Below are 27968 nucleotides of genomic sequence, written 5' to 3' on the forward strand. Positions count from 1 at the left end.
GGGGCACAGAGTCTCTCTGAATTTATCCAGGGTGCAGCTGAAGCCTTGACTGTGGGGACAGTGATCCCCAAGAATGTTTTTACAGTGCAGTGGCAGTACAGTGTCATCTTCTTGGGGGAACCCGACTTAGGGCTTTGAAACCACTAAATGTCATGACCGCACAAGAGGTAGATACTGTTAAAATAGCTTCTCGTAGGAATAAAAAGATAGCTGCTCTTCTGTGTTTCTTAGTTGTAAAGAGCTCTCTTATTGTTGTTTCACAGATTGCTCGGTCCAGCAGAGCATTGTGGCTGGGAGCACTTGTGGCCTCAAGTGCCCTCAGTGGGGCAGGGAGGGCGCTGCTGGCCCCTGTGCCAGGCACTGCCCTGCCACCCTGGCCATGGCCCTGTGCTGGAGCACAGTGAGGGGAGCTGCTGCCACATGGCAAGGGATGAGGGATCCCCGGGCTGGGACTGGGCAGGGACTGGGAGAAACAGCCTGTTCTCAGACAGCTTCATTCTCTCCTGCCACCCTCCAGATCAACAAGAAAAGCAGTCCAGACTCAGGTTTCTTCTGGACTCCTTGCTGGAATGGAAAAAGTTGGTCTGTGGTGTCTTGGCATTTCAAAATGTTCTTTTTCACTTTAAAGGATTAAGTATAAGGGGGAACTGATATGGCCAGCTATAGAATACTCCATGGAAAGCACCTAAATCTGAAATGCAGAATGAGTGGGAATGGGCTGCCATTAGGATTACAGAGTCAGATCACACCTCAAGGACAGTGCTGTGATTGTATGAAACTGTTAGACTGCATTTTCTTCAAAGCTGTGCTGTATGAGATTTTGATGTTTGACATCATGAGTGTTGTTTTTATTCAGCAGAAGATTGTTTGGCTCAGTGTGATAATGACTGCAAGGCTTACTGCTGTGATGGGACTGCTCCCTACTGCTGTTCATACTATGCCTACATTGGGAATGTCTTTTCGTGAGTATATTTGCACTTTAAAAAAAAGGTGTGCTGTGTTCATGAAGTCAGTGTAAATTTGCTGTGGCAAAACTATGTTTTGGCAATAAACTGAGGCAGTGTTTGGGTTTGTTGTTTTCAGGTTTGTTTGTTTTTTTCCTTCCTGGTAACAATCTTTGGTATTTCTTTGAGGTCTCATGTTACGTGAATTTTTGAAACATACCAGAAAGCTTGTTAAAATTGTGGGTTCTGTCCTTAGTTTGTGTACAATAATATAATTTCTGAAGCTAAGCTTTAGAGATAGTGAGAACTTTGTTTCAAGCTTGAGCTGAAAAGATCTGTGAATAGAAATCTTGTATGTTTTGTTGAAATGGTTTCTCACACTGAGTTGATAGTGACTGAGTAGTAATTCAAATTACTTGGATTTGGAATTCATATTGCTTTGAGTACTTTTTTTTTTCATTTTCACTTTTATTCACTTGTTTGTTTTTGTTAAATAATGTTTTGGCTGTTGGTGGAATTTATTGAACAGATTCTAGGTGAGAATAGTCTGAGTCATGTGTGAAAAACGCCAATCACTTGTTTTTAAAATTTTAAAAGTTTAATGGTAATAAAATGGTAATACAATTAGAGTAATAATAATTTGGGCAATTTGAATTAGGAAAATATGAGACAATAAGAACAAAGAGTTACAGATGTCCAGGTACCTTTTTCTGGGCAGCATAAGCCCGAAAAAGGACACACGATAACAGAGGATTAACCCTTAAAAACAACAGCCTGTTGCATATCCATACACCTCATACATGATGCATAAATTCCATTCAAACACAGGATTCTGTCTGGTCAGTGTCAACTTCTTCCTCATAAGCCTAACCCCGAGCGAGGCGGGAAGAAGTTCGTTTCTCCTGACAATGGGGCAATAAATTCTCTTTCTCTGAAAGATTTAGGTGTCCTGTGGCTGCTATCTCCCTGCGAGTCCTTTCTTTAGAAAAAAAATACCCTACATAGCACAGTTCTATTTTAACACTTTTTTATAACCTAAAACTATATTATCCCACTACTTAAGAGAATTAATACAGCATTACTTTCTAACACAAGACATATAATATTTGTTTTAATATTTGTGAAAAGCCAATCATAAAATACATGCATTTTTCACATCATATCTCACAAGTTGTACATTCATGTGCAAGGGCAAACCTAAATGAAAGATAAAATGTGGTTCTTCATGATAGAGCATCTTATTTTCTGTTGCATCAATTACACTAGTAATTTCCATAGCCTTTAGCATACAGTCTGTGACTTATTTTTGGTTTGTGAGAAATGGCTACTTACTTTTAATAATTTTAGAAGGGTTTATTAAACCTTATCAAAAATACAACAGAAGACTGAATAGAGAAAATATTTCAGTGCCAGGAGCAAAGGATTTTTCCCCACCATGTGCTCGCCCACACAATGGAGGTTTTGCCTTTAACCCTTTAACCCCTCCCAAGGTTCTGTTCATCGACTCTTCTTCACTGTCCAGTGGTGGAGATCACTTCCTCAGACCCTGATTGGAGGTCAGATGTCACCATAGTGACAAGCCAGCCCTCCCAGATGTCCCAACCCCAGCTGTCCCTTGATAACCACGTGAGGGGGTACAACATAACTATAAATCTATAAAACTTTTCTTAACCTATATACATGATATTTGTCTGTTAATTGTGAGAGTCAATCATTGCATTACTCATCTATCACAGGTTTATATTCTTGACTAAAACCAGAGAGGATAAAAATGACGTGGCATATGGACTGCCTGGTACTTGGGGAAGACTGAGTGGGAAGGTGATAGTTTATTTTTTTTTTAGAATGACTCCTCTGATGCAAGTTTTGTTTCAGCCATGGTACCTGGGGAATATTCCAGTGTTCCCATCAGTATATTTTATAGCACTTTGAAGGAGTAGGCGGAGTGATGGTATTTTAATACAGAATTGATCCACAGTTTTTAAAACATATCACATGCTTCCTGGGCTTAAGTAAATAAAATTATGGTAGAACACCAGAATCCTTAATTCATCTGGAAATGACAAAGCATGTATTTAAGATGGATGTTGTAGAATGACAAGTGATTTTTTTTTTTCCTGATCACCGAGTGAATGTTTGCTTTGACTTGTTTTTCTATTTTTTCATTTCAAAATTGTTTTTTTCCATTTACAAGCATCAAAGGAGTTTCTCATTCTGAGTACCTTGTTCCAGACCACGTGCAGTTAGGAATGATGGACACAAGAGCATAGGACATCACATTGTAAGAAGGAGGCTTCCAGTAGAACAAGTGGATTTAATCTCTCACTCCTGTGAGTGCATAGCTCACTAGCATTTGTCTAGCCTGATGTAGAGGGCCTGCTGAAGGCCTTGACCAGGGGGTTCTTTAGAGTGACTGCTGAAATGCTGTAACCATGCCTTCAGCACCAAGCTGGCACCTTGTCTTTGGTATGTTTGTTTAACAAATGTAAATTGATATTGAATTAGAGCCAAGTGTGAGTGGCTCTGACACATTTGGAAGGGTTTGTGTGTATCTGGGTGGATTTGAATCCTAGAGGAGGCTCTTGCAAGTGCTGTTTGCCACAACACAGCTTGAAGAAGACATTTGATAATTCTGACTTTTTATGGCTAAATACTCCAATGCATAGACTTGAAGATCAGTCAGCAGTTGTTATATTCCTTTGACCCGAAATTTTGCATGACTAAGTCACAGATTTTTTTTTTCCTAAAAGCAGATGAGGACATGTCTTCTTTAAATATGTCATCTCATTTTGAAAACTTTCCCCTTCCCTCCCCTCCTCCCTCAGGCTTTATCCCAGGCTCAATTTCACTCCTCCATCCCCAGCTCCTCTTCTTCCCCACCCTGAGTGGCAGAGGGAGTGGGGAATGTGGGTATGGTCAGTCCATCACAGCCCATCTGCACTGCTCCTCACACTTTTCCTTGGTTCAGTCTGTGCTGGGTTGCAGTGTGATCATCTCCTTGGTACTGGAGATGATCTGTAGGAGTTGGAGAAATTATGTCTTCTCTGACTTACCAGAGTTTTACATGGACCAAGTATAGTAAGTGTCATTTGAATGCTATGGAGAGGAGAAATTATTTTGAAACTCTCCAAGGGAGATCCTTGTCTGGCAAATATCTGGGTTGATAATTGTCAGCTTTCATAGACTTACATTCTCTCAAGCCAGCTGGGGATCCAAAACAACTTTTTGTCCTCTGGGAAGAAAGAAGAAGCTGTTTTCTGTATTGTGAATGTTGTCACACATGTGTGGTGTTGATCAATTAAAAAGATGTGAAGCTCTTTAGAAATCTGGGAAAGAGATCATCTCTTTCTCTGCCCGTGTCCACTGAGGCTGAGCAGAAGCACGGTGCAGAATGCCAGTGTGGCAATCCAAAGGCAATCCAAAATGCAGCCTTGGTGTTCCTCTGTAGAAATCCAGCACAGCTATAAGGCTAGGAAAAGCAGATTATGTGATCATGACTTCTGTGTTGGAGATGAATTTAAACTCAGACTTAACTGTTTGCCAGTACTCTGAGCTGTCACAGCTTGAGCAGGATTTACATTTTTATTTGGTTGAGTTTGATTCTGTAAGGAACTAAATATGCTAAATGAAACAGCTCTCTGTGCAATTAATAAATGAGGAAAAGGCAAAAATAAAACATGGTTGTTTCCTTTGACAATTAAATAGGAATAAAGGGCCTCTGCTTTAAATCTATGAGCTTTCTGCTAAGATGCTCATTACTAATGAAAACCTTTTCCTCTGAAATCTCCTGAACCTTGTTTTTGAAGGGATAAAAATAGGAAAAAGAACTTCATTAAATTGCTCTTTTGAAATGGAAGGATTTCATTTATCTGTTCCTCTGCATCTCAGAGGCTGTTGTTTACAACAGGGTCTTTCTTCATACCACACGTAATCTGGTAATGAGTCTAGCATAACCTTCAGTTTCTAAACTGATGTTTGTTGTTTGAGATTAAGGGCTTAGAAAACATGAAGGCATGTATGTTACTTTATCCAAATGAGTTCTCTGATCAGAAAAAGAGAAGTGGTAAATCTCTTTCTTTTTAATTATCTATGTGATAAAGGAGGGTTGAAATAGAATGTGACAAAAAGGATTATTAAATAACTCCTAAGCAAAACCCAACTATAGAAACATTACAATAATTAAGTAGCTAGAAGATCACATACTTCATTACTCACAAGCTGGCAAGTCATAAGAAACGTGCAAGAGCCTTTTTATGACAGGAAATACATCCATTAAATTACTCCATTAATCCATCTACACCAGTCATTTTATTCTCTTTCTCTATGGGTTTTGTATCGACTTTACCTTCTATTCAGTGCTGTAAACAAGAGGGTGCCATTGGAAACAGGTAAAAATGCCTTTCCATGACTGATAAATCATGGGGTTTTTTGTTCAGACAGACAAATGTAGCTGAAATATGTAATAACAAAACTGCAAAAAAAGCCACTCAGAGTGTAGGCTGTCCATTGGATCCAATTGTACAAGAAGTTTAAAAATTGAACTGTATGATGAAACACTTTCATAGTTTTCCCTGTTTTCTCTAGTTTCTTCATTATACATGGTAATGTTTTGCTTTCCTCCATTCTTTTGAAGTCTTAAATTTTTTTTAGTGTTCCTGGTGGTACTTTGCTCTTGTGCAATGATTATAATTCCTCATATATGCAAGTGATTTATTTGCTAATTAATACAGCTGACACCTTACTCAGCTGGTGTTCCTACTCTCCATCAGTCCTTTTTCAGTCTTTGCCTGGATGTGTTTTTGTCATGTGGCCAAAATATAGTGGCTTCCCATAATGGGATATCATTCTGTGGTGGGAATATGTGTATGCCAGGTGATCAAACCATGACATTCTGCATGTTCTTATGTCAGGTGTCTGGAACTGACTCCTATCACCCCCACATTGCTGTCCTATTCCTAAAGTGTGCCTGTCCCAAATTTCCTGTTTGGAATGTTAACTGTTGTCCTAGGGTGACTTTATGATGCTTACATCTCCATTTGTCTGCCCCAGAAATAAATTTTGCACTTTTGTCTGTTTAGCCCCTCAATAAGTTTTGCATGGTTCCGAGAGCCAAGGGGAGGAGAGAAGTGCAGTTATCAGAAACTGCACTTGCTCCCCACATCCTTCTCCTGGACTGTGATGTCTGCAGCACAGACAGCAAGAGAGAGCTCTCCTTTGCTTTAATTAGTTTTAGCTAGCTGAGGCAGAGAAGTTCCGTGCACTGTGGTTTTTCTTTTTCTTGGAACTGTTTAAACTTGCTCTGCACTGAACACCCATGTAAGAGATGGTCCGAAGTTTCTCTCATTTGCCTCACGACCGTCATCAAGGATGGAGATTGAAGCCCCCCCAAAGACTGAGACTGAGACCCCCATAATTCTAACACAGCAGTGCTGGGCTGGCTGAAGCAGGATGTTTGCCAAGTGTTACCTGCAGGTGTGCTCACTGGACCAAGACTGGTTTCCCATAGAAACCAGTCCTGAAACAATGGGTCCTGCTCACTGCTGGGACTGGTTTGTCCTGTTTCAGAACCGGACTGTCTGTACTTGTTCTCAGTGGACTTATTCTCCACTGTCCTGTACCTGTTCCCCTCCCCTGGAGGACTATAACAGACCCCTGAGTTAACCAAAGACTTTCAGATTCTCCCCAATGTGACAGGACAGATCTGTTGGCTGGACCACGAGGATTTGTCTCTCCATTGGTAGCTACATCCCCCGCTCTTTCTCTCTCTCTCTATCCTTTATCTCCTTTTTAATCCTTCTATCACATTTGCTGTGGGCACTCAATAAAAGGTGCATTTATTTTGATTGATACTGAAATCCCCTCTGTGTTGTTTTTGCACTCTGAGATCAGTTAATAAACCATCATGACCCCCGCTTGTACGAGCAGATGGTGACATTACAACCCAGCAGAGCGCCGGCAGCTCACGGACCTGGGCTGTGGCATTTCCAGCACCAGAGGGACTGATAAGAGACTGAGTGAGCTGAGCTACAGCCCATAAAGAGGACTTTCTGAGTCTGTCATCTCTTTTGGAGTGGCAAGAGGTTTTATTGTTTAATATTGTTCATTTTTTTGAGGAGGTGAATGCTTTGCCTGTTAAATAAACAGTTTTTTCCACTTTTCTCCCAGGAAATCTTTTTCCCGAACCAGTAGGGAGAGGGACCACTTGAGTTTGCTTTCTAGAGGAAACCCCTTTAGAGGTTTTCCTCCACATTGGCCCTAAACCAGGACAACTATCCATATAAAGGATGAGAAACAGTGAGGCTGTTGCTTGAAAATTGAGGCACAATCAAGAGGTGGGGCACCACTGCTCATAAAACTCTGATTGCTATAGAGATGTCAGTGAGCCTCATTAGCTTGACATCAGGATTAGACCTGATTGCGTCATCTAGACTGTTGGTTCCTAAAATCCTGTTAATTCTTGCCTCTCTCCCCAGCTCCTTCTGTTTCAGCTGATGTCACAAACCAGACTCAGGGTGTTCTGCTGCTTCTGCCAGGTCCAACATACTATCACTAATTTTTCTTTTCTTGCTTTCCTTGTTCCCCTTAAGTGCTTGTCTCAGTTTAGAGACAAGTTCAGGAGAAAATCACTCTAGAATGAGTGTTTCCTCTTATACTGGTTTTGCACAGCCTAGTTTTTGGTAGTGGAATGGCCACAGAGGTGATTTCTATGAGAAGGTGTTGAACACTTCTACCATGCCCAGCAGAGGCAATCCCTGATGGCTTTGAAGATGGACATGCTGCTGGCCAAAACTTGGCCAGTTAGAGAGGCTGGTAATGCCTCTGTGATAACATATATAAGAAGAAAATCAAAACAAAGTTATAGTTGATAGTTCCCTCTGGCCTTGGACCAACCCAGATTGAACAGTCCAGGAAAAAAAACAAAAACAAAGGCCACGGAAGGATTGCTGCTATAGTCTCCAAGGCCAGGGAAAGGGAAAAAACCCAACTTCTTGCCTAAGTTAACAAAAACCCAAGCTAGCTAAGCAGCAAAGTAACCACCGTCCTCACTGCACCATGGCCACTTGGGGAGTGAGGCTTTGAAAAAGCCTGTGCAGGAGCCCCCAAGGCTCCCTTCTTCCCCTAGAACAACCTTAAAGCTACAGCAACCATAGAGCAGATGGTAAGGGAATAGAAAAGCACCCCAAGACAGTGCTGGAGACCCCATGCCACATTTAAACAAGTTCCACTCTTAGTGATGATGTGTTTTGTTGAATCAGGACGTTTGGATTCAGCTTGGCTTTTGAGTGTGACTAGCTTTGAAGTTTGAGAAGCACAAGGAGAAATCTTCAGCAGCACAGAGAGGCTCAATTAATTCTTTCTTTTATTAGCCTCTTTGGTTCTTCAATGTACTTGCTCTTAGATTCCCCTTTTTTACTTTGTACTTATTGTACCATTTGCCTTTTTGCTTCGCATCACTCTATTCTTTCATTTACCACTTGCCTTCCCCAAAGTGGGAAAGCATAATTCTACTTTGTACCTCAGAAAATTTGCAGTACAGTCCAATTAATTTCGTTAAGTTGGCAGTTCAGACTGCCTGATCTGTGACATGCTTCTGGTACCACCAAGGATGCCACTCCTATGCCATGAGACAGGTCTAAGGGTACTATCTCATCTCCCTTGGTCCTGGTGGGACAAAAATATCTGTACTGGAGTAAATATTTGCTTAAAAGTGTTCCTGTGTTTTCTGTGGGACTAGTTAATTAATCCAGTTGCTTTGAAAAAAAAAAGAAAAAAAAATTTAAATTTAGAGAAGTTTGGAATGGAGGCTGTTAATCCCTCTCTCAATCTGTGAGCCCAGATGCAACATGTGAGGCACAGTCCCCAGATGTGGTGTGTCTGGAAACCTTTATTAAAAGTGTACATAGCTTTTATAATATTTTTACTGTCAGGCTAGAATAGCATGAGTCTGGATAGCCAATAGTATAAATATTCTGATGACTGTAAGCAATAATATACATGGTTGATTCCCTAAAGAGCAACATCAGCTTTGTTTCTCTAAGACAAGCACTTGTATAACAATTTCTTCTGCAAAACTACTATGCTTCTGCTACTTGTTACACACCTTGTTACATCTCTCCTGCCTTGACTGCATAGTCCTTTCTTTTTTACTAGAAGCTCTTTGTTTCCTTTCCCCACACCCCGAGCTTTGGTGACTTAGCACTGACTCAGAGAGACGCGAGTCCTTTCGATGTCTGTGTATTTTTTTTTCATACCTACTGCAGCTTAGCTCTGAATTCAGAATTTTTGCTTGTATTGCACTGGTAGGTCAGTGCAACCAGGCTCCCACTATCACAGGCAGCCCATAAATGTGCCAAGCTCAATGTTCACAGTTCTCAGTAGCTCACAACTGCTGCATCTACTGGAAAGCTCTTCCAGAGCCATCTTTTTCTGGTCATCGAGAATATTTTCTTTCACAAGCTTTTTCTGCAAGTCTTCTAATTCTTGTAATATTTTTTAAATTGACCCTTCATTTTGATATGAAATTGTGAAATAACATTTTTCATCCCTTTTCTAAGTGATGGATTGTGGACTGGGTTTGTTTTGGGGAGCTGTTACATGGCAGAGTATACATCTGATGTATGTATCACATGTGATTCTTGGGGTGTCCTGTGCAGGGCCAGGAATTGGGCTTGATGAGATGGATCCCTGATGGATCCATTCCAACTCATCACATTCTGTGATTCCGTGATTCCCATCCACTGTATTAGTTAACTGTGTACATTTAAGTATATTTCTTGATTCAAAAGTGTAACTCTTGTTTAGTCAGTGGGATATGTGGTTTGCACATACATAGAAGGAAAAGAATTGCTTTCCTGGGTAAACATTGCTTTGTGTTACTTGACTGTGCTGTTGACAAGCCTGTCTGCTCTTTCCAACAGTTGCACATTTTTCTGAAGTGACTATAATGGACTGTGATCCTTGGAGGAAAAAATTTGACATCTTGAGCATATATCTTAATGAAAACGGTATTAATATGTTGTTTAGTGGTTGTGGATGCTTTTGATGTTTTGAATATTTTGCAAGCCATGTAATGGCATTCAGTCACCTCCTTCATGCTGTTGCAAAATGGTGTCAAGTTTAGATTAGTAACAGGTTGTGACATAACAGCAGGATTTACCTCAAGGGAAACGTCACAAGATGTTGTATTTATAGATCTTTCTGTCAAAAGAGCTCAGATTGTCACTTCATCTGGTTCTGCTACCAGAGATATTTTCATGGATAGGTCTTCTGGCTTGTGGATCCTATTGTTTCTTCCCATGAGAAACACCAGCTCTGGTGAAGTGCATGGATTTACTAGGGCACACAGGATGGCAAAGGGCAGCTGAAGGTTGGTTGCACTTTGGTGTTCCTGGTTGTGTTTAACTACTGTCAGATGTGGTAAGAGCCTTCTGCCAGGCTTCCTTGTGCTTCAATGAGGAGAGAACAAAGCGTTTCTTTTTGGCTTTACCTCATTAGCATAAAAAGCAAGGTAACATGTCACCAAAACTGTGAGGAAGGAGCCAGGGTGCAGGGGGTGTCTCTTCTGCACAGCTCTACAGGAGTAAGGAGTGTCCCATCTCCTGGGAAAGGGGAGGAAGGGCTTGGATCCTCTGTTTGCGTTACCCCACTGCGTGGGGTTTCTGTATCCTCCATGCAGGTAGCTGAGCCAGGATTCCATGCATTTGCCAGGGAAGTTATTGCTGACTCATCAGTACCTGGCTCTTCTCCAGGCCCCACTGATCAGCTGAAGTGGAGGAGGTCAAGCCTAGCTCAACATTACTTAATGTGTGTGTGGATGTCTGTACCGCGTGGTGACTTCTGCATCCTCAGCATAGCTGCACTCAGATAAAGCAACTTTCATCATTTTATGGAACCTGTAGGAGCCACAGCATGTTTCTCTAACTATAGTTTAATTTTCAGGTTTTTTTAGTTTTCTGACTCATAGTCCTCCAGAAGCATAAAATGATTCATATACCCAAGCACTTAGCACCTTTTCCATTTGTAAATGGCATTTCATGCAAGCTTAATGAGGATATTGCAAACCACTAAAACCATAATTTGCTTATGCTTCGTAATAAGGTTTGAATCCTGAAAAGACTTATGTTAATACTTTCAAGTTCATTGTAGGTTTTTGCAAATGGTGATTTAGAATCAGAATGTCCTCTGGCTTAGTCTCAGTGGGTCTTTGTGCCCCTTATAAGCTCTGACACAGCAACTGGGAAGAGGGAATGGGGAAGAAAAATGGAATGGGTGCTGTAAATCTGACAGAAAGAAAAAAATGCAGCAGAGGCTTTTATTGCTTTCACAGGGGTAAGATTTGAGTATTAAAGTACATTAGAAAAAGACAAGATGAAAATCTTTTTTTTCATTTAATCTGCTTTAGAATTTCTAAAATTAAACTCTCAGTGTCTTATTATTTTCATATGAAGATATGAGGGAAAAATCCTTTTCCTGGGTAATTCAAAGCTCAGATAGATTTATTTAGTCTCAAAATATATGTTTCTAGCTAGCACTGCAGTTTTAAAAAGCTATTGCATGGTTGCTCAAGCAATGCACATATTTTATTATTTTAAAATGGAATAAAATAATTTATGATGTTAGGTTTTTAGTGTCCTAATTCACACTTTTTCTGCCAGATCATCCAAGAACCACTCCAGATTATTCAATCATTATTCAATTATTTTTAAAAAAGCACTAAATATTTTTCATTTGTCTAACTCATAGAATTCTAAAAGCAGTAAAATCTTCTGAGTTGAAATTTAATAAATGCATTTAATTAATGCATTTTTGAGTAAAAGTAGATATTCTCAGAATCAGATTTATGAAAAGGTCAAAAGGCATTTTTTTCTGGTTCTTAAGGTAGTGTTACTTGTTTGTATTCAGATATTTTATTACTTTATTTTATTCAATGTTCTTTTCACTTTGTTGTTGTGAAAAGGATTTTTGGTTAAAATTTTCCTCTCCTTTGTTGCATTAAATGGCAAAATTCTCTTCTCTGTCTTCCCTCATTCTCCAATAACTTTAAAAAAAAATGGAAGAAAAGTCAATAAGCTTATCTTTCAGGAGTGATTTATCACTCATTAAAATGTCAATGAAAGAGTCCAACTGAAGCAATGCTAAGAGTTAGGAAAGGACCATGAATTCCAGTTCCTGCAAAGCTCAATGTGTGTTTTGCTTTGTAGAATTGGAAATGGCTTGGCTCCTTGCAATCAAAGCTGTTTTCCACACGTGCAGGTGTTGCCACCGGGGAACTGGAAACAGCCCTGACACTCCTTCAGCAAGTGAGTCCCTGTGCTCCCTCCCTCACCATGCTGGTCTCCACGCAACATTCCATTAAAATGAACAGGAGCATTGCTGGTCTTTCCAGAAGGTACAAGATGAGCTAAAGCCTCCAGTTTGGTTACACTCCTGGACTGCTTTTCCAGTGATGTGGGCAGTGCAGGAGCCTCTCAGAGGCAATGATACAGGTGTATAATGTGGTGGTGTTTGCAGGGGTCCCAGGATGAGGGAAGAGATGCGAATCTTGACTCCATGTTTCAGAAGTCTGATTTATTATTTTTTGATATATATTATATTAAAAGAAAATTATATACTAAAACTACACTAAAAGAATAGAAGAAAAGTTTTCATCAGAAAGCTAGCAAAGAAAAGGAATGGAAAGGAATGAATAATAAAATCTTGTGACTGCTCCCAGCCTCGACACAGGTGACTGTCATTGGTCATCAAGTAAAAACAATTTCACATGCTGGGTAAACAATTCTCCAAATCACATTTCAAAGCAGCTGAAGCTTCTCAGCTTCTCAGGAGAAAAGATCCTAACGAAAGGATGTTTCATAAAATACGTCTGTGACCGTATATGCAAAATCACGAACGGGACAGGACTGCTGTGGAACGCGTCTCCAGCTGTTTTATTTTCCAGCATCAGTCTCATTACATGGTTAGGACAGTGGGAAGATGCCAGCAGCTCTCATCCTCGGCAGCAGCCGAAGAACTCAATGTTTCAACTCACTTTAGAAGTTTTTTAACCAATCACACAAAGAAAAAGCATGCTGACAGTAGTTTTATCCAACCACTCTAAGTACGCACACCTTTGGTTAAAACAGTGCTTGCTTATTTTGAATACAATACCTGCTTGTAAGCCTTAAAATACAATTTTACCTCTGATTTTAAGGATTCCCACAGCGTACACCCAAGATGGACGACAGTCATGAGATTTTTCAGGCAGATATAAGTTTGGTCTGTTTTCATATCAGGGGTTAATTTTCCAATTACAGCTTCAGGTCGTTAAGTCACATTCCTCCAGTTTGCTCCCCCCAATTTACTTTTGTTGATACTTTTCAAGCCTGAGGCTGTGATGATAACCTTGGTTCTCAGGCCTGGAAGGGTTGTTTTGCCTGACCAAACTATGATGAGAGCTTGCTAACTGTGACAGCTACAGCCGGTCTGTAGCTGCACACATAAATTGGCTATAACAGACACCAACTCAACCAGCCTAGCTCATTAAAGAATGGAAGTAAACAAGTCCCTGGATATGACAATTAATGTTAATAAACTCAAACAGGGGACCTCAGCCAATCCCATTGAATCCTGAACGCAGACGTATCATTGGCCAGTGAGCTGGGCGGTGCTAAGACTCCAACCAATCAGATGTTTAAGCGCAGGAAATTTGAAGCCCCTATAAAAGGGGGCGCCCAACAATAAACCTCAGCTGCTGCTTCATTAGCTCACTGTGTTCTTATTGCATGCCTGTCTCCAAAACTGTGACAACTAACACTCTGTATGAAGTTCAGAGTTAGACACTAATGCAATACAGCATCTGAAAAATATAAAAGCTAAAAACTTAAGGTGTCACTGCACTTTTGAGTCCCCTGGCTTCTGCTGTGCTAGCACAGACCCTTCTGTGAAATGCCTGGGGGATGCCCTGTTTGGGGAATAGGTCCCAGCTCTAAACAGCTGAGTAAAGTCTAGATTTTTTCACTCTGCCCCCTAAATGAAACTGAGAGAAGAGTGCTGCTGCTTTTTTTTTTTTTTTCCTAGTGTTATTTTTCAGAAACTGCAATAAATAGGTACGATTATCATGTTAGGAGCTGTAGGGTTTTCTGCAAACTGCCATTTAATTCCCTTTCATTGGCTAAGGAACCAGTGAAGCAAAGATGTTCCAGGTGAAGGAAATATGGCAGCAGAGGATGGTTAACTCTCAGCTCTGCCAGTGATGACTTAACAAACCTAGAAGTAAAACAACACACTTTTGAGATAATATCAGTATAGGAGGTGATACAAAGGTTGGTCTTTATTAGAGGCCTCCAGAGGCAGATATGGAAGTTTCCACAAAATGCCCAGCCCCACATGGGGTGAGTAGAGTTTTGTAAGTTTAGCAAATTAGGATAATTGACAAAAATCACCACTTAGAGACATAAGTGCTGATGCAATTTCCCGCAGTTCAACCTTCTCTGAATCCTCCCCCCTCAAATGGAAACTAAATTTTGTTCATGAAAATGTGTCTTGAAGAGCTGGTTTTCAGCCTTAGTTCCCAGAAAGAACCAAGATAGGATATGGGCCTTGTACCCCCTGGGGCTTGGAGCTCTGAAATATGTTTTGTCTTTCTGCCTAGGGAAAAGGTAGGGAAAAGTACTGGGAAAAGTAGCCACGGATACAACAGTAGATTACAGAGCTACAAATACATGTGTAAAGAATACAGAGAATATATAAAAGACAAAAATTATGTGGCATCACCTGCACCAACAGCTCATGCCACAATGCTTGCAGTAGTGGGTGGATGGCAAAAGGCTGTGAAGGAATTGGTTTTATGTGGAGAAAATGAAATACAAGAAGGACCAGTCTTTGCTAGGCAAAACTTTGCAGCTGAAGTTGATTGGAATGGATAGAGAGCTGTGAAACAATGAAGACAAGATAGCTTGCTTGTTGAAACAGCAAGATAATGAAGGGCATCTCTGAAGATGCCTTGAAGCATGGCAGAGTTCTCTGTTGGTTTCCATATCTAGCGTTGACTTCTCTTGTATAGCCCATTGACTTGGAAATCTTGAGGAATTGCTACTTTTTATTACAGCAATTGGAATTCTTCCTTTTTAAAAAATCAGTTAATCTGTGTGTCATTTGCATCCTGCCTTGGTGAAAGCGTTAAAAGCTCCATCTCTTGACCCTTTCTTTGTGTCTGCACAGTTGTCTCACTGACCACTGTCTCACTGTGTCTTGGTGCAGAATGTCCCCTGGCACACCAAAATCATGTCATGTGTGGCTGTTTTGGGGATTTGTTACAGGCATAAGGCAGGCAGCAGATAAGCCAGAAGGTGCTGAACTATCATTCTTTCTGGCAACTGTGACTCTACAGGTTTGCCTTCAGGCTGGGCAAAAATAACATCTAAGATACTCTCCTGGGTAAAACAATGCAGGTTTGACTGCCAATAGGTCAGAGATTCAGGATCTAACTGGTAATATGTCCAGAAGTCAGAATAGTTACTTAGGCTGCTCCAGCAAGAGCAGGATTCACCTGCATTGAGCTCATGGAGTTTGTAGAAGCTACTATAATTACAATCAGTGTTAGAAAGAATATGTTAAGAATTACTAGAAATACCATTGCCCTGTGATTCTCCTAGGGGACTACACTCCGTAACCCAGCTGCCAAAAGTGATCTGTAACTGGGGTTTAATAACTTTTTGGAAGCCCACTTTGTCATCCTGACTTCTCTTGTGCTTTAATTCTTATAGGGGTGAAAGTTGAGCAGTGCTGCTGCTGCAGTTCTTATTAGTCCAAGTAACCAAGGGGTTTGCCAACCAAATTGGATAAATAGTCCAACACTGCCTCCCTCTGAATCACATTGAGTCTGATTAAGAGTCCAAAGAGTGTTTTTTCCAAACAAGAATATCTGGATCCAAGTACCAAAGATCATTGATTTTTTTTTTGTTTTATTTTATCTCTGAGAGTTTTAAAAAATCACTTATCAGCTTTGTCACAGTTAGATACTGGCACAGTGCTTCTTTTCAAATGCCTTGAAGAGTGAGAAATTAAAGGGCATTTATTAATATTAGCAGTAGTTTTTCAAAGTGTATTGCATGCATTGTTACTAATTTTATTCTAGAGATGCAGTGCCAACAAATCATAAATACAGAGAGTTGGCAATAAATTAATTGGAGAACTAATAAAGTACTGGAATTGGGAAAGATGATGAGATGAAAGAGATCAGCTGAGCGAAGTCTGAGAGTGGCACATCTTTCTTGCAGTAACATGGTGATGAGTATTGTGAAGACAGAGTGAGAATACTGATCCCTGCATGTTTTTAACAACATTCCATACTTGGTCAAATTGTTGTAAAATTGCTAATGTTAGCAATTATGGGATGAAAAGACCTTTATGCCAGTATAAATGCATTTCTGGTGCAGAGCACTGTCCCTTCTGCAATGAGAATTTCTAAATTGATACAGTATTATAAAGTGAGCTGGGCTTTGGCAAGACTGGTAGCTCAAGCTCACCTGTGCTTGAGCCTGTGTCCTGCAGCAGAGGACAGGAGCCCAGACACTGAGGCAGAAAATCCATAAACACTCCATGGTGCATCCAGGGAGAAACAGCCCAAGCTCCCAGAGGGCTTGGTGGGCTCTGGACTGACCTTACTCTCAGAAATGACACTTGGTAATATGGTAAATAGTGCCAAAAAACCCTTATTTCCTGACTGTTTGACAGTCAAGAAAAAACAAATCTAATACCATGTTCTCAGGAAACAGCAAAGGAGGTTGAGAAAAAATGCAGTGAGGAGTGGCCAGGGCTTCAAGGCATGAAGCAGTCCCTGTAGGCAGACCAGCCAAGAGGGACCAGGTTTCTGCAGGGGAAGAGTTGGCTGGCAGGCACGATTCTAAATGTCTGTAAAACCACATGCAGTGCAGAAGGAAGGGGTAGCTGGTAGGTGATGAGCTGAGGGCTAGGATCCCCAGAGAAAGCTATTGGGCGTTTAATTAAGAATAGTCACACAGGGAACAGTTTGCCAGACACATAATGGCTTTAAACTGACAGAAGGCAGGCTTAGATTAGATGTTAGGGAAAAATTCTTTACTGAGAGGATGGCAAAGTAATAGAATAAGTTGTCCAGAGAAGTCCCATCCCTGGAGGTGTTCAAGGCCAGCTTGGATGGGCTTGGAGCTATCTGGTCTAGTAAGAGACATCCCTACCAATGGCAGGGAGGTTGGAACTAGATGGTCTTTGAGGTCCCTTCCAACATAAACCATTTTATGACTATATGACTCTTTTATAGTTAAGCCAGGAAATTCTTTGCCACCTGAGGCTGTGGGTCCTAAAATTTACCTGAGCTTAGGTCAAGGCTGGACAGGTTTGCAGAAAAGAAATCCATCAAGTGATACAGTAAAAAATTAACCACCTGTCTGGGACAGAAATGTTAAGCTAGGAACGAGATTTATATTCTTTCCAGTGGGATGTTGCTAAAAACAGGAGAAAAGCTTCTTCTTTAAATAGCTGATTTTTATCTTGACAGTGTCTCTTGACATTTCTACAGCTTTAAAATTACTTTTCCCCTCTCAGTCTTTACTTTCCCATGTGTTATTTTTCTGTGGCAGTCCTCTCCTCTTCATTGGCTTTGTTTCTGTGAAGGACTTTGTAGGCACACAGTTTGTGGAAATTGGGAGTGGGGCTGCAGCTGAACCTCATCCCTAATGGGCCACAGCTGTGCAGGACAGGTGAGCAGCATTGCAGGTAATGAGACATGGAGTGCCAAGGTGCCCTGACCAACCACCACAGGGTACAGGGGGCACACAGGTGTAATACATGTAGGATGAAGGGTGTAAAAAGTTGTACTGAAGAACTATAAAGAGCTGATGCTTGAAGCCTTCTTCAGTGTAAGTTATACCTTCTCTGTCAGGACTTTGCATAATGTTTTTCTTCAAAATGTTCCCTTTTTTTAAAGCTTCCTAGTTGCTCTGTGATTCTGTTGTGTAGTTTCCAAGTCTTCTTTTGCTTTAGTCTTCTTTTGCAGAAAGTGTCACTTTTCTCTTGGGCACTTTCCCTTGAACAGCTCTAAACCCCACCGTATCCCTCTGTGTCTCTATACAGAAGTCTAAAATATCAATGAGAGAAAGAGGGAGAAAGCAAGCAGGTTTTAATAAAAAGGCAGATTTGTTTTCAAAAATTCTGTAACAGGACAAAGAGAAACCTGAACATTTCAGAAAAAATACATGCTTATTTTTCTTCATATATGTGAGAAATGGAGTTGTAAAGGATTCTCAGAACCTCACTGAAAGCTCACAAAGCTGTTGTACATTTTGTACATTTGCATGCAAACTCTGAGATAAGGTGTGCTGACTTAGAAAGGCCATGGAATAGAGATGACATTGTTGAGAGAGAGATTGAACTAGAAACAAGTTTCGAATAATGGCCTTGCAAAAAGACTAGATATTTTGGAGAATTAGAACTGTGAAAGATACATTGTAGCAAGACCACATGGTGTAAATAATAGGTGATTGGTCTTAGAAGTATTAGCAGCATTGTGTGGTAAAGGCTAATAGGCTGAAAATTATTTATAAGGTACTGTAACCAGGAAATAGGTTGGTTTCTGATAGAATGGCATTGAGTTTTACATCTCTTATGTCTCACCCTTCAACAAGACTGATACTGGAATAAAATCTTTTAAAATGCCTTTCTGTTGCCCTGTCTCTGTAAAGCTGGGATTTTCCAACACATGTATTCTAGTCATAGGCTTTCCACAAAAAGAACAAACATTTCTCTTGCCACTCTATTGCCAGGATTTGATGCTGAGAAGATGCAGCCTGGTAAGTGGAGGCAATGAGCTCCTGGTTTCACTGGGGCCATTGTGAGGGGCTTTAAGGGCAGATCTCTGAGTCAGAGTGAGTTCACATTCTGACTCACCATTAGCTACTGGTATGGACTTACATGTATTCTGTTAAATACATTTGAAAGAGTAAATCTCCTTTAGTCCTCTCAATCAATATAGTTGTGCTGAGGCTCAGAGGCCTTTTCCAACAGAGGATTTCAGCCCTTTTTGAGTTTCAGGTGGAGGCAGATGCAGAGGGGTTTTCTACAGCTGTGTCATGTTAATGAAGAGTGCTGCCCACTTCTCAGCACAAATGGAGTATGGAATCTGGCTGAACATTTCTGGAGTAAATGGGATGCCTTTGAAAACATTGAAGGTGAACTATTTAAACTGTGTTATACAATGGGCTTTATTAATACAGGAATTTTAATTTAGCACTGGGAAGCTAATGTGTACTGTGTGTTACATGCTTCTAGGATGGAGGTTGAGTTTTCCTCAGGGTGCAGCTGGTTGGAAGCACCAGGAGCTGTTGTGGTTTCTGGGGTTTGAGCAGATCAGCCAGGCAGAGTGTACCAGGGATGTGGGAGCTGGGCAGCAGTGGGCCATGAACAAAGCAATGCAGGACTGGAGGGCAGTGGTCAGCAGTGACTGGTTCTGCTGCTGGGAATCCAGCTGGGAGGGGGATTATTTCTGCCTAAGGGAGTTCCCTGCAACTCTGATGCAGTGCTCTCACCAAGTGAATGTAGCAAAAGCAATAGGGAATCACTTGTTTGTAAAAGGGGTACCATAGTTTTTTAATTGTGATATGATTAGAGAGTCTTTTGGAATAAAGAGAGTAAAGTTTTAAAGCATCTTCTGAATCGATCTGTTGTCTCCTATGACACTTTCTGTCAAGGCAGTGATGATGTTGGTCACATCTTCCAAGAGCATCTTTGAAAGGAAAAAACTTCTTTTTTCTTAGATGCCAGTTATGCTAGTTGTGTTTCTCAGTTATTCATGGTGGTTAATACAAAGCACTTGATCTCATCGGCATTTTCAGCTGCTGGTTTTACAGCCAGGTGTTTGCTGTCATGAGTTAGGCTTCTGTTAATTAGGGCTTCATACATTCTGCAAAGCATTAACAGATTTGTTCTCCCTGCACACTCTTCATTCATTGCTGCAGAACAGCAGAAAACAATTTAGCTCTCTGGCAGTGTATTTATTACAACACCATATGTTCTGTGTTTACTTATGCTGTACAATTAAGTGATTGTACTGCAAATCATGGCCAAGTTCCTGAATAGCTGGGGCCTAAAAACAAGCTCTTAAATTCATATTTAGATTCCCAAATAGATGATCTTATTTTCAAGTATTGAGTCCATCCTGATTCTTGCTGAGTTTTTTGAGGTGAGCAAACAATCAGCATTTTGAAAAACAGGCCTGCTATATTTTCCCATGCTTCTGAGGGGAATCTAAACTATGGTTTAGACTCCTCTTGATATCTGTGGTATTGCAGTGCCTGTTATATTCTCTACATTGCAATAGTTCCTAATGAGGCTTGTTCATGCTGACAAACTATGAATTTGGATTGCTTAAAATATTCAGTAGAAAGGTTGCCAGCAAGGTTCCAATTTGGAGTCTTTGCTGAAAGATGAGGAGAGGCACAAAGTAAGAATATTTCTGTCAAGTCACTGGGCTTTTTTCATGAAAGGGTAGGCTATAAATACCATCTTTCATATAACATGCTTAACTGCCTGTAGCTGGCAACTAACCTGAGGCAAGTAGGGTTCATCAAAAAGTCTGATTTTGCTCTCAGTATTATTGCAAGCTCTTCAGTATGTCTTAGTAAGGTTCTTTTTTTTGTGGTTTTCCAAGGTTTTTCTCCAACGTGTGAGTACAATAAAGCTTTCTTTCTTTTCTCTATATTAAAATTTCAAGGAAATTCTGATTCATTATTTCAGGAGCTGAGTTAAATTCTTTCTTCTGGATCATTTTAAAAGAAATTGTTTAAGTCTCAAATATGTGTGCTGGCTAAAGCAGCAAATGTGTGAAATGGTGGTGTTGCTTTGCTTTATGCTGCTAATCCTTGAGAAGAGGATGCTGTCCTTACTCTGTGGGCTCAGAAGCACAGCAGAAGGACTTCTTGACCTAGAACAAAACAATGACAATATTCTGTGAAAGTATATCATGCACATGGATGCTTCTGAAATATATTGCTGGGGATAACTTAGGCTTTCTTTCCAAAAGAAAATCATACCAATATGTCACTGTGATATTTTCTGAAAAATCCCTTTGCCAGGATATGTGGTCTGGAGGTTGTTTACCCACAGGTGCATCTTTGGTTCCATGTGGATTGTTTTTAATTAATGACCAATCACCATCAGTTGTGTCAGACTCTGAGGAGTCAGTCACGAGCTTTCATTATCATTCTTTTCTAGCCTTCTGATGTAGCCTTTCTCTTTCTTTAGCATAGTTTTAGGATGTAATTTCTTTTAATATAATATCATAAAATAATAAATCAGCCTTCTGAGAACATGGAGTCAAATTCTCGTCTCTCACCTTGTGCTGGGGACCTCACAACACCACACCAATGCTTTTCAGAAAAAAAAGAGAGCTTACATGATGAGGGGAAAAGGAAAGAATTATTCCTCATAATGTAAGTAAAAGTAGATAAATTTAGATGGTCCTAAAACAGGAGGATTTAATATATGATAAATCAGCCGAGTGATCTGGCACAATTGCAAAGGTGACTTTGAAAGAATTTCTCATTTTCTTTTCAGATGTCTTTCATTTTTCATATTCACGTTGCCTTGATGGATCAAAATTTGAGCCATTTTCAATAATTAATATGCATTTTTTCCCACATAGAGGCTGCTCTTGAGAAAATCATTTTGCTTTGTAAACGTTATTTGTCTGAGTGTGACTGCATGTCTCCATTCCCCTTGCAGAGGCACAGCGATAGCTGGAATTGTTTTTGGCATAGTATTTATGATGGGAGTGCTTGCTGGGATTGCCATCTGTATCTGCATGTGCGTGAAAAGCACCCGTGAGACTCGAGTAGGGGTCATCCGAGCAACGCACATCAACACCATCAACACGTACCCAGGTAAGGAGGCAAAGGGACAGCCTTGCAAGAGTGCCTGTGGTCATGGCAGGAGCGTTATCCTTGGATAGTTACAGCTCCACACTCGTGATCTGGTTATTAAAATTCTTAGAAATGCCTCTGCCCAAATTAAGATGCAAACGAGACCATATGCCAGTGACAATAGTATGGGTTTGGTCTGACACGAGAGAGAAGGAAATAGAAAATAGGTGGGGGGACAGAAAGGTAGGTGACAGAGACAGAATAAGGAAAATATCATCACTCTCGGGGTCCCAGCGATGTTCCATTGATGCTCTCCAGCTGGTCTTCTTGGTGGTGATGGTCCCCCCTGAAAGTATAGAACCCAATGGGATAATATGGCTCAGGCCAGGAAGGAAAACCCAGGCACTTTCCTGGGGCAGGGGGAGTTTTCCATTATCCCATACGACAGACTCTGGGTTCATTGCATCACATGCAGTCCTGTGGTACAAGGCTTCAGGAATGACTCTGGGGGGCACTTTGGTGGGGAGAGGGTCTTTGATGGATTATGGCACTCCCTCAGCTACCTCTCACATGTCCCATGGATGTCACCTGTGGGGCTGGGGGTTCCACAGCTATAATAAAGCCTCTAATCTGGCCTTATTATCAAGCAGAGCAAGATAGCCTGGGAGCCCAGTCCTCAGGGAGACTGGCCAATGCAAGGAGCCAGCTGCACATGAACAAGAACAAATACAAACACCAGAACACTAAAGAAGAAAGTGGGTGCCCGAAAGCTGGGCTAGCTCGAGGCCGATCGCTGCGGGCTGCCCTCTAGCAAGCTTGGTGATTATCAGCTCTTTAGTGATTGCAAGCTCTCTTAGGATCTCAGCTCTTGCTTGCTGGGTAGGGTGCCCTTGGCTGAGGCTGCAGCAGAGGCGAGAGAGAAGGAGAGGTCCTGGTGTTCCACAGCGATGGTTTTGTTGGGGGAGTCTGTGAAGGGTCCCAGCGGCAGCTCTTCTGTCGAATGGGCTAAAGTAGGCCCCTTTTATAGGGTTAAAGGGAATCCAAACTTGACCAATAGTAAGGGTTAAGTAACATAGCCTATGGGGTTACAGAGATAAGCTTTGGGGCGGGGGTCAGGGAACTTATGTTGCTGTCTCAGCAGTTCCTATTGTTTGATTCTCCATGGGGCCTTAGCCAGGTCCATGGGATTTACTACACACAGCTGAGCTGGCTTGTGTAAGGGAGGATGGGTGTTCACTGCCTCTGACCAGAGGTTACACCCAAAACCTCCTGCCCCTCCTCATTTTGGGGGGGGGAAACCTGGCTTCTGTGGGCTGTGGTCTCCCCCACCCCAAATTCAGCCAGGGAAGAATCTATGCTGGGTTTGGCTTTCTTGTGCATACACTCTCTCAGCCTTGTTTGTTTTTCTCTAGGCCTGAGATGATTGAACAATAGCATCTTATCTAGGTGGTTTAGCTTCCAGTCTAAAGTTTCAGTCAGGTTTCTTCAGGGGGGCTTCTTTGGTTATAGCTTCTTTATACAGTTTTTGTTATAATGGGCAAAACTCTTTGATATCAGTGTTTGAGGCATGAACTATTTCAGTCTCTGACACAAAGTAAATGGGGAATGTGACTACAGCAAGAGGCTCTTCTCAGTCTGGAGGGGAACAGCACAGCTCCTGCTGAGAAAGGCAGGACAGCTCAGCATGCAGTGTCTGGCAGCACAGCTCTGTCTGGGAGGGTTTATTCAGCTGCTGAGTGGGCTAAGGAGATCTGGCCAAGGTGACACACTTCACAGATGGGTGGCTCATGGTGCCTGCAGGAGTGTGTCAAACCCTTGCTCAGGGCAGTGCTGCATTTTACAGGACAAACCATTTCCCTGTGCTAGAGGCTCTCTGGCTATAGATCAGTTGTTCTTCTTTAGTGTTCTGGTGTTTGTATTTGTTCTTGTTCATGTGCAGCTGGCTCCTTGCGTTGGCCAATATAATGGAGGCCAGGCATATCACAGAAGGGGGAGAACCTGGGCAATAAGGTCTGTGGACCATAGTGCAAAGGCTTTGAGTGGTGGTGTGGAGTCTAATGCACCCTGAGCTGTTTTTTGCCCAGAGCTCACAAGCATTGCTGGGTGCTGCAGGATCCCAGGTGAATTCTACAAAAGCACATGGGCATCTCTGCAGGATGTTCTGTACTGCATGTCCCAGCAGGAGGGACTGCTGGCCGGGATGCAGTGCTCGATCTCTGCATCCATCTGGCATCATGCCTGAACTGGAATTTGGAATACAAATTTGGACAATGGTTATAAAATCATAGAATGCACTGGGTTAGGGTGGACCTTAGAGATCACCTAGTTCCACCCCCCCCCAGTCCCAGGTGGGGACATGGTGCTGAGGTACCTGTTTGTGCCTTAGTCAAAGTTAGCTGAGTGTTGGACCTGCTCAGTGCAAGTTTCTCTGTGAGTTAAAATTGTTCTGATGTAATTTTTTTGAGGTGCAGGCAGCAGCAGGAAGGCACAGGGTCTGCAGCATCCCAGGGGACAGTAGGGACCCCTTGTGCCTCTGGGGCAGTGCAGTTGTGTCCAGAGTAAGTGTGAGCTGGTACCTACGGCTGTGTATGAGCCAGCTTGGTGTAGAGTCACCCACTGCACCGCACTTGTCAACTTGCACCACTCTAGGAGCACCAAAGGAGGTGGCACCAAGCCAGCTGGGGTCTGCAAGGCATATTTGCCTCAATTCCACATCTACCATATGAAAATGGCCATATTGTTGAAGAGAAAAGCAGACCCTGGATGCAGCATAATGGTGTTTGTGCAATTCAGTGACATTGTTAATTACAAATTCAGGAGCAATTGCCTTGGGATAACTTTGGGAGTTCATTGTAATAAAACGCAGAGGTGTTCCATGCATGAAGTCTTGTCATCCCACTCCTAGAGATCCCTACTTTTATATTCCCTCCTGTTGCAAAGGTTGCAGAGAACCTGAGGTGCATTATATATACTTACCAATAAGCTATGCAATACTTTTTATGTATTCCTTTATTGTACCAGCTCTAATGTCTGTTTTCTCCCTCACAGCATTAGGTTCCATTTAGAATGAAAGCATCTGTAATCATCCTTATAATTTCAACATTATTTTGTGTACAGAGATGGGTATGAAAGAAAATGGCATTATTAACCATGAATTGCTGAAGAGCTACTTCAAAAATAAATAGTTGCTGCAAGCTGTAAAAACAACAGCAAAATGAAAAAGCTCCAGGGCTGTAACCTTTTCCTCCCCAAGTCTGTTCCTGCAATGACAGACACACCCTTATCTCTCAATCTCCAGGCAGTTTGACTCTACACCTCAAGGCCTCTAGTTCAAGCATCAGTTTGAGCAGCTCTTCCTCTCAGCAGCAGCAGCAGGTTTTGGAGGATAGGGAAGCTTGGAAATGTTTTCTGTGTTCCCTGCTGTCATGAACACTTCTGGAATAATGACTGACCTGGTTTGGCTGTGTGGCTTGTGGCCAACACTGCCCTGCCATTACCTGCTTTGGACAGGAACAGCAAGTGTGAGGATGCTCTTGCTTCTGCCTCAGCCACAGCGGTGGTGTAGTGTTCAAGGGAGCAGAGCATGCTTTTCATGGCACAGCGGGATTTGAGTCTCTTCCCCCATCACAAACATCCTTGGTTTCTGTTTCCACTCTTTGCTCCTACTGTTTTGTTGCCAGTCTGCCTGAGACATCTACAGAAGGGATAGGAGAGCATCTGTGGTGACATAAACGGACACATGAGCAGACTCTGGACCTTAAAATTTGTAGAGAATACTCCATTTGGATGCTGACACAGAGCCCTTAGTTCTGCCTATCATTCTGCAGCATTCACTGTCTTTTTTTTGTCAGTGAATGAATCCTTTTTCTTTAACATTATTAGAAGTAATTGAGGAAAAGTTTTCAGCTACTTCTGAATATTTTTGTTGCCTCCTAAATGCCTAATCCAGTTTATGAATGCTCGGCTCTCCTCAGATGTCCCCATTGGTGTGAACAAGGTGAAAGCTTTGCTCTTTCTCAGCCCAAGCTATGCTAAGATGTCTTGCCCTGGGAAGTGTGATGCTGCTGTGTTTGCCATGGTGTGGCACCTGGAGATCCAGAGGGTGTTTGAGGTGTCTGTGGAGATCAAGAGCCCTGACTGTTTCATTTTGACATGACATAAATGCCTGTTGCTGCTGAAGGAAGTGGAAGGGAATGGATCTGATAAACTCAGCCTTTCTCTCCTGAAAATGTTTAGCTCTACCACGTTTGCCTGGTATCATCTGCCATACAGGCACTCAAACCCTGTTACTGGCACAGCCTATTGGTAGGCACACAGCTAAGGAGGGAAGTAAAGGGCAATAAACAATGACTCACATTGATATAAATTGACTGTATAATGGCAGCCTGGAAAAAAATGAACGAATTGCCAGGAGGTTTTATATCAGTTGCATGCAAGTCTGGATATCAGCAAGAAAATAATTGAAGGCTGCATCTGAAAAACAGTTTTTTGACTCTGTGTTCTTTTTTCTCCCATTTCAGTGGCTCCACCACCATACAGTTATGAACATGAAATGGAGCACCCAGCTGACCTACCTCCACGTTATACTCCAGCCCCACAGACTGTGATACAGTATCCCCCACCCCCTCCATACCCTGGATATTCAGGGAAATAATTAACATGGCTTCACATGGATATTGACTGCCTCTTGAAATAGCCAGCACTGCTGGGACAATGCTATTGGCTCAGGGACAAATAGGATTGGGTTTTGCATCAACACATGTGGCCAGGTGTTGAAATAAACTGGAAAGGTTGTCAAGGCTCAGGATGAATAAAAATACTGTCCACTCTGGACCATCATGTTTCATGATTAAGCAACATGTGACCAAAGAAACAGTTCCTAAAAGTTAGTGTTTGATGAGTAGTGCTTAACACCAGTTCTTAGCTTCACCTGCAGCACATGGGAGTGGGGGTTTTCCCACACAGGAATGTGCAAGTGGTGCAAATAGTTCAACAAAATGTTTCAAAAGCACAAGAGGGTGCTGGGCTTATTCTGGAGGAAAGCATCAACTGTTGTCTTGAGGTAACCACTATGCCCTTCCTTGAAACGAGGGGAATAAGCAACAAGAAAGATTGAAGCTGTTTTCTGTTTCTACTTCCAGCTGATAATGCCCAATGATCACTGCATATTGGTCTGATAACCATGTTACAAGGAGAAGTGCTGGTAGAGTTTTCTAGTAATTAAAAAATTATGGGTAGTATTTTTGGCCAAGTGCAGATTTTTTTTTAAGTGCCTCTTTTTAAGCAGTTTGTGTCTAGTTTATGAACTGAAATGTTAACATAAGGAGAAGTTTTGTATGTGAAATACGCTAATTTATAGCTGATCTATTTTTACATGGACTTAAAACCTCTATACATTGAAAATATGCTAAAATGCCTTTTATACCAGCAAATGATGTTTTGATTTTCATATAAAAATACTGAACCAGCAGAAATCACAAATGGTAGAAAAAATGCAAAACAAATATTAAAATGTCCTAGATTTGACATCAGTTCAATTGGATAAAGCCAGGGTTTAAAAATTTTTTTTACCATTTATGAGGATATCCAGCCTTAGCAAAGAGATGAGGGTGGAGACTGTGAGCATCTGATTACTTTTGAATGTGTCTTGGGCAATTTAAAACTGTAGGTCATCAAGTAATATTTTTACATTTGCCATGCATGCTGTTCAAACTTAATTATTCTCCACTATATGCAGTCCAGATCTTCATGATTTAAAATATTCCATGTACTTATGCAGGTAACTATAACTCTGCAGCAGCTATTTGACTTCAGAATAGCGTATTCAATTACCTAAAGCATCATCTTTCAGTGTTGAGACTATTGTTTTTCTCAGGTCTATATGCAAACCACAAAGAGTGGGTCTCTTCAAAAATTTAAAAGTGCTGAATGCTCTTGGTTTGAGTTGGATGTCTGAGCAGTTTGAGAATGCTACAGCTGTGGCATCAACTGCAGGTTACTGCTGGTTCACAGAGATCAGAATGCATTTAAATGTTCTCCAGTGTAGCCTTTCTCTTCAAGTGTATTGATGTAGTAACAAATAAAAAAGCAACTTGCAAAAAAGGAGTTACTGTATCCCAGTGAAATCAGCCTCTCATAATCCCTGAAGTCT

General features: G+C 41.4%; 1 protein-coding gene across 1 annotated transcript in view; it reads left to right on the forward strand.

Moving 5' to 3' along the window:
- Positions 1 to 27705, forward strand: part of CYYR1 (cysteine and tyrosine rich 1) — a 29266-nt gene extending 1561 nt beyond the window's left edge. Inside the window, exons 2-4 of the mRNA XM_071433915.1 lie at positions 860 to 962; positions 21681 to 21838; positions 26338 to 27705. Coding sequence (XP_071290016.1) covers positions 860 to 962; positions 21681 to 21838; positions 26338 to 26471 — 395 coding nt within the window. The 3' untranslated portion in view covers positions 26472 to 27705. The remainder of the gene's footprint in view (positions 1 to 859; positions 963 to 21680; positions 21839 to 26337) is intronic.
- The last annotated feature ends 263 nt before the right edge of the window (positions 27706 to 27968 follow it).

Source organism: Agelaius tricolor, unplaced genomic scaffold (genome assembly GCF_023055355.1).
Source record: "Agelaius tricolor isolate 1412-34295 unplaced genomic scaffold, bAgeTri1.0.p SCAF_9, whole genome shotgun sequence".
NCBI classification, from domain to species: Eukaryota; Metazoa; Chordata; class Aves; order Passeriformes; family Icteridae; genus Agelaius; species Agelaius tricolor.